Source organism: Elephantulus edwardii, unplaced genomic scaffold (assembly GCF_000299155.1).
Source record: "Elephantulus edwardii isolate Elephantulus edwardi_28Jun2011 unplaced genomic scaffold, EleEdw1.0 scaffold00245, whole genome shotgun sequence".
Taxonomy (NCBI): Eukaryota; Metazoa; Chordata; class Mammalia; order Macroscelidea; family Macroscelididae; genus Elephantulus; species Elephantulus edwardii.
Genome location: NW_006399995.1, coordinates 823,142 through 830,743, shown reverse-complemented (window position 1 = coordinate 830,743; position 7,602 = coordinate 823,142). Strand labels below are relative to the sequence as shown.

Sequence of the window (7,602 nt, the reverse complement as noted above, 5' to 3'; positions counted from 1 at the left end):
AATCTCCATAATAGTCTATGTGTTTCCTACTGCCAAAGGGGCCCTTTAGAGTAGTGAGAGAAGATCTTCACCCTGAAACGCACAGTGTCCCTTTTCAGCAGGAAGTAGCTAAGAGAATACGCCATCCCCTTTTCCTTATGAATCAGGATGAAGTCTCTCTCAGGGAGGAGTGATAGGGAAAGGCAAAGGACACACTAACAAAGGAGATTAATCAGAACTGACTTTGACAAGCAATTGGACAATTAAAACAGACATTTGGATGGCGGGGAAGAACAAACTGGGGAGGAGGGTAGAGAGAATGGTGCAGCAGTGAAGGAATGAAAACCCGAAATCCCTGTAAATGTTCATTAAAACTAATAAAATTTAATAATTTTTTAAAAAGCTGCACATAACAGGAGATTGCCCATCTTTCTCCTACAAGCAGCTGGTGGATACAAATTTTGGGTTGGTGGTGCATCTCTTAGCCCTTGTGGTAGTGGTTCTGTACTGTCAAGTCAACCAAATCCAAACTGACCCTTTAATATCCTTGTTAAGTGCCATCAAGTCGAGTACAACTTACAGCAACCCTATGAACAACAGATCTGAACCATGTCCTATTCTGCAGTATCCTTATTTTCCCTGACATATGTGAGTTTATTGCTGCAAACAATCAATCAATATTAAAGCTCTTCCTCTTCTCTGACCCTCCACTTTTCCAAGCATGATGTCTGTTTCCAAGGAATAAATTTTCAAAAACTAGTCCAAAATATGTGAGACGAAGCTTTGCTTTTTCACCTGCTAGGAACTCTGGTCACACCTTCTGCAAGATATACCTGTTCTTTTGGAAATCCATGGAATTTTCAGCACTCTTTACTGCCAAAACTCAAATGTATTAATTTTTCTATCATCCTTATTCATTATCCAGCTCTCAGATGCATAGCATATGATAAGAAAAACTATGGATTGAATCAAATGCATCTTAGTCTTTAAACTTACATCATTGCTCTTCAAATCTTTGGAAAGATCTCTGACAGGAGACTTTCCCAAATTTACACGTCTCCCAGTTTCCTGACTACTGGTACCAAGGGTTTTGACTGTGGATCCAAGCAAGGTGAAATCTTTTGACAATTTCAGCCTTTTCTTTGTATATCATGATGTTGGCTGTCAACACAGTGATGAGAATTTTTGTTTTCTTGATGTTGAGGTGTAATTCATAGTGAAGGCTGCAGTCTTGATCCTCTGCAACAGCTTGGGTCCTCCTCACTTTTAGCAAGCAGAGTTGTGCCATCTGCATAGTGCGGATTATTGGTGAGTCTTTTCCAGTTCTTATGCCACATTCTTCTTCATAAAGTCCAGCATCTCTTAATGATTTGCTTAGCATACATGGTATCGTGTGCCATCAAGTTGGAACCAATCCTTAGCTGACCATCCAGCAAATTTTCAGAGGCAGTAAATCACACCGGAGACTACCTGTCCATCTACCCTGAGCTAACACATTCGAACAGCCTTTGAGATTTCATGGCAGCTTCTTACCACTAGGCCACAAGGGCTCCTCTCAATACAGATTGAATAAGTATTGAGAAAAATCAATATACTGAAAAGAATTGACTGACACTGAAAAGTTTTGAAAAATAGCATATAATAAAGAACCAGTGGTTATGAGAGATGTTGAAGCTTCATTGAAGCATTGGCAAAAAAGTCCCTAAGAATCAGTGGGATACCAGTTGACATGTTAAAAAAAGAAAATATTGCAGCCTTTGACATGCTCACCAATCTGTGCCAGGAAATTTGGAAGAGCACTACCTGGCCAATTGACTGGAAGAGATCATTCAATGTCACTAATAATGTAAGCACAGTATTGCTGAAGATCATCCAAAAACAACTAGAACCATACATTGACAGAAAACTGCCAGAAGTTCAAACCAAGTTTGGAAGAGGTCGACATCAGAGATATTCTTGATGTCAAATAAGTCTTGGCTGAAAGAAAATCCTAGGAGAGTTTGTGTTTTATTGAATTTGCAAAGATATTTGACTTCTGGATCCTAACAATGGCTAGCCTTGAGAAGAATGAGAATTCCATAACAATTAATTATACTTTAATATACATAATATGGGGAGGGGGGCAAAGTAGAAAATGTGCAACAATGAATGAAAATCCAAGTCCTTTATAAACTTTCATTAAAATCTCAAAAAAATTTTTAAAGATATATGTAATAGGGAGCTCTGGTGGTAAGAAACTGTGCTGTGATCTTGCAGGCACATGGTTCTAATCCACTTTTATGTTTGGGAGAAGAATGGGCCATCTCCTCCCATGCAATGAACCATCTCTGAAAACCCGCTGCAGAGTTGGTTCTGACTTGATAGTATTCAACAAACAAAAAACAATGCATAATCTATTGAAATATAACTCTTTTTTAAATTACAATTTTTATCTTGTCTTCCAAAACCTGAGTTACAATTTTTCAAGCAGTGTATCCTTACTCTGGCCACTTTGCGTCTATAGTTCATTTTAAGGAAGCTACATCTCATATGAGGATGGTGCCAGATAGGTCAAGATTCTGATCTGTCGTTTGTTTCTGTGTCACTTTGATTTGTAGTTGATTGAATGGCACATAACAGCAGACAGCTGGTCTGTTGGTGGGAATTTAAAAGTCATGATTAGAAGATCCACATTAAATAATTCACTATTCATTGCAACAGATGAGGGAGAGATCTGTTTCAAAGGAATATATGATTAGATATTATTGTCATGTTAGGAGTCCAGAATGAAGGCTGCACAGTGCAGTGGATTTGGGGGAGGGATTGCATAGCAACAAAAGAGTCTTGTCTTTTACTTATCAAGGAGAAGAGTGAATTGGGGGGGGGGGGTGGACAGGGAGAAAAGTGCAACAATGAATGACTGGAAACCCTAAGTCTCTGTAAACTTTCATTAAAATTAATAAAAAAATAATAATTCACTATTCCACAGAAATCATGTGGCGCATTTCTACTCTGCCCCACAAAGTCACTGCGAGTCAGGATGATCCAGTCAGTCAGTGGCTGTGGGTTGGGTTTATCTTCATCCCACTAATGGGCTAATTGTGTTTGGAATGAACACATTCTTCTAAGGGATACAGGACTGGTCTGTCAGTTTGCTGTGCTGAAGTAAATTGGGGTTGTTGTGATACTGAACGCTGTACTACTGGTGTGTCTAACACTAAAATGATTATCCATCGTGGACCATGTTTGGTGGACCTCCCAGATTGATTCAGGTTTGGAAGCATTAGTGGCATCCACTTAACTAAACCATATGCCTCTGGAAACTCTTAAGAACAGAGAAATGACAATAGTTAATAGTACAAGATTCAGGTCTTTTGTTCATAGGGTCCTATGAGTCATCCTTGACTGGCGGCACTTGACAGAACAACAGTGTGTTTGGTGAGGGAGCTCTGGTGGCCTAGTAGCAAGAAGCTGCTCTGCAGTCCTGAAGTCAGTCCTGAAGGCATGCAGTTGAGGCTCCTCACAGGAGAAGGATGAACAATCTCCTGTGTGATTGCCTTTGAAAACCTACCAGGAGGGTAGATTCCAAGTCTATGGTATACAACAACAACAATGAATTTGTTGATCTCTGATGGCCTAGAGGTAAGAAGTTGGGCTGCAATCCCAAAAGCAAGTAGTTCAGATCCACAAGCTGCTCCGCTAGGAGGATGGATGATCTCTTCTGGTGCTATTTACTCTGAAAACTCTCTCGAGGGTTAGCTGTGGTTAGGTTCTTTCTCAGTAGCACACAACAAAATGTATTTGATAGCCTAGTAATAAGTGTACTGCAGTTCCAAAGCTGTGCATTTGAATCCACCAGCTGCTGCATGTGAAAAGGATGAGCAGTCTCCTCCCATGCGATTTATTGTCTCTGAAAACCTACTGGAGAGTAAGCTGTGGGTTGATTTCCTCTTGATGGTACACAACCATGTGGTTTTTAAGTTTATGCGTTTTTAATTTTTAGTTACTCTTCTTGATTTCCCCAAAGATTACAAATAATGTCTTAGTTTCTAACAGTCTGGTTTGAATTACTATCAGTTTTATTTCATTAATATAAAAGGCTTTAGGCGAGTTCTGGTGTCCTAGTGGCAAGAAATTACACAGCAATCTCAGAGGTGCACGGTTCGAATCCACCAGATGCTCTGCTGGAGAAGGAGAAACAATCTCTTCCTGTACCAGTCAGATCTGATTTGATGGTACACACAAAAAATAATGAAATAAAGTTAAATTTAAAAAAAATAAAAGGCTTTGATCCTGTATATATCTAATTCTGTTTCATAAAAATTACATTTTTTTTAAAAAAGTGTGTATTTATATATTGTGTGCCCATGTAAACAGGTTTTTATTTTTTTATTTTATTAATTTTAATGAACATTTACAGAGATTTTGGATTTTCATTCATTCGTTGTTGCACTATTTTCTCTACCTCCCCAATTCGTTCCTCTCTTTTTTCCTTTGAAAGTCTGTTTTAATTGTCCCATTGCCACAGTGCTTGTCAAAACCAGTTCTGATTAATCTACTTTGTCAGTGTGTCCTTTGCCATTCCCTATCACTCCTCCCTGAGAAAGATTTAACCCTGATTCATAAGGAAGAGGGGATGGCATATTCTCTTAGCTACTTCCTGCTGAAAAGGGACCCTGTGGGTTTCAGGGTGAAGGTCTTCTCTCACTACTCTAAAGGGTCTCTTTTGGCAATAGGAAACACATAGACTATTGTGGAGATTGATTTTGAAATTTAGATGCACTGTTATGAATTGTGCTTAGCCATACATGTTCATATCCTTGAAGATGCATCATGGAACTGTTGTAGCCTAGAAGACACAAATTTAACAAGTTAAAAGTACATGAGTCAAAAATTAACAAGCAATAATATTCCAAGTAGAGGTTCTAACAGTGGCACAAATCAAGTTACAGAGGGAAGGTAGTTCTTAAAATAAATGGCTTATTGACTAGCACTTTGTCTATTATAGTATAAAGCTTAGAAACCAAAAGATGTAGAAACTCAACTATGTCATTTATTGTTCTTAAGTCCTGGACCAAATTCCACCTACCACTGGGTTGTTTTACAGCTCGGAAGTCCGCATGCAAGGCAGATGTGAAGTAAGGAACTGCTTATAAGGTTTTCCGTCTATTCCAAAAACCACGAAATAGTGTAAACAGGTTTATAATTACTATTGTATGCATTTGTACTTTAAAGCAGAAGAGAAACTTTCAAAATAATTTATACTATCATGTTGGCATAACATTATAGTTCCCAGAGTTCATCATTTCTTTATGTAGGTTGGAATTGCTGTTGAGTGCCTGCATTTTATCCAGAGGAACTGCCTTGCCATTTTCTTGTAATGTCCCACTATTTGTGATTAATTCCGTCTTTGGTTTTGGTGTTTGCTTTTCCCCCATTGTTTTAAGCTGACACTGTCTTGATTTTTTTGTTTTTGAAGAATTTTGCTGGATATAGAATTCTTGGTTGATATATTATTATTATTGTTGTATTATTTTGTGTATATCACTAATTTGAATGCCATTTTCCCAACCGCAGACTCCAAGATTAATGATCAACAGTGGGATATTAATCTTACTCCATTATTTTTCTTTGTATGTGATAAGTCATCATGCTCTCAGCTCTCAAAAGTCTTTCTTAGTAGTTTTACTGTTTGCTTATATGTTAAACAATTGTCATTACTTATTTTCCACAGATATACCCCTCGTGAGAGTGGGTAACCTGTGATTCAGGTCAGATAAAATCCATACAAGTGTAGTGTTACAAAGGACTGCCATACAAGTCAGTAATGCCAATTCTCTAGGAATGGGAACTTTTAAAAACTCCAGCACTGTCTGACCTCTGCTACTAGACTGATAGCTTTAACCATGAATCTGAGCTGTTTTAAAGGCTAGCATGCAATTTGAAGAGAAGTTTTTGGGACCAGGACAAATGAAAGTGTCACCAAAATTGCTGTTTGTACAAAGATGGATTTGTTAGTGGTTTTTATTTCATAAATGTTCAAATTGTTGCAAGCTTTTGATTCCTTTCCAAAGTTCTGAAAAGTTGATTTTTATCATTTTGTCCTCTTTGGTCAATATATGAAAGAGGATTTTCAGAAGCCCTTTGCCATTGACTCTGTTATCACTTTTTTAATTAACATTTAAGAATTTCAGACTGAGAGCTGTGGGAGGTACTTGGAGGGCTTTGTGCAAGAAAGAGTAATATGGGCAGAGTTCTCCACAAGTCTAGGCAGTTCTGATGTTTTAAGAGAGAAAACTGAGTCCTCAACAATTTAAGTGTATTTAGAATCTAGCCACCTGATGTCCTGTCCAGGACACTTTTTATACTGTTGTGCCGTTTTCAACATCTATGTTAGTTAAGGCCCAGTAATCCTGAGAACTTCAGTAACAGGGATAGACTAACAAGATAAACAGCAGCATTCTGAGTGTGATAGTACCAAGCACAGATAGATATGTAACACTGCACTGTAGATGCTCTTAGACATGAATAATGTTAAAGAGTACTTATTGAAATTGTAGGGTTGTGATTTCTGAAAGACATATATTAAAAGTCCAAAAAGGAGTTTTGGGGGCTTTTTATTTTATTTTGTTAAGGTTTCATGCAAAGTGGATCTTCTGTTCATCACTCCTACTTTAAACCATTAATTAGGTAGGTGAAGTATACAAATAAACAGCCAAGTGGGGAGAGAATGTAGTTTTTAAGATTATCTAGTAAGTGAAAACACCTCTTATTGACCTACTCAGTTTTATTTATAGTCGGTATTATTAATCAGTAGTTTCCTGAAAGCGTTACTATTAGTAACTGCACTTTCCTAGTTGTTTTCTGTCAAGGGTCCATCTGTTCCACATTAATTGCAGTGCAACATTGTATTTTCTGGACAAGGCTGCTTAAATAGCATCACTTTCACCTTAGGCTTTATCCATTTAGTTAAAAATTTTCAACAGCAGTTTTACAGAACACATTTGACTAAAAGTATTTAAAAATATCTAAACTTTTCTTTTCCATTTAGGTTACTTACAGCAAGAAAACCTCACTTCTACTTGCCAGACTTTTATTTTGGAAAGTTCAAATTTAAAAGAATATGCAGAGCACTGTACAGATGAAGGTTTTATCCCAGCCTGCTTATTGGTGAGTTACTCGTCCCTTATTGGAAATAATCATTGAACAACATGAGAGACTATAAGCACAGTCTCAAAATTTGATGTTTGTCTTCGTGCATGACTGAAAAGACCCAACAAAAGTCCAGCTGGTCTTTCTTTTCACTATTCATGCCAAAGCTAGTCAGGGAATTAAAACTTTGTCTCTGAGAAACTATTTCAAAATTGAACTCCCATTTCTAAGAAGTTATGTTTTGGTATCTGATTGTTACCCATTTAAAAAAAAATCACTAGACCAGCTATGGCCTAATGGCAAGAAGCTGCATGCAGTCCCAAAGGCACACAGTTCAAGGCCACCAGCTGCTCTGTGAGAGAAGGATGAACAGTCTCTTCCCATGCAATTAACTGCCTCTGAAAACCTACCAGAGGGTCAGCTTTGGGTCAGTTCCCACTCTACAGTACTCAGCAACAACAAACCCACTGTAATAGCAATAAATACCGAAAT

General features: G+C 37.7%; 1 protein-coding gene across 1 annotated transcript in view; it reads left to right on the top strand.

Moving 5' to 3' along the window:
* Positions 1–7,602, top strand: part of NPAT (nuclear protein, ataxia-telangiectasia locus) — a 70,741-nt gene that overhangs the window by 12,405 nt on the left and 50,734 nt on the right. The window contains exon 2 of the mRNA XM_006899064.1: positions 7,010–7,128. Within this exon, the coding sequence (XP_006899126.1) occupies positions 7,010–7,128 (119 nt within the window). The remainder of the gene's footprint in view (positions 1–7,009; positions 7,129–7,602) is intronic.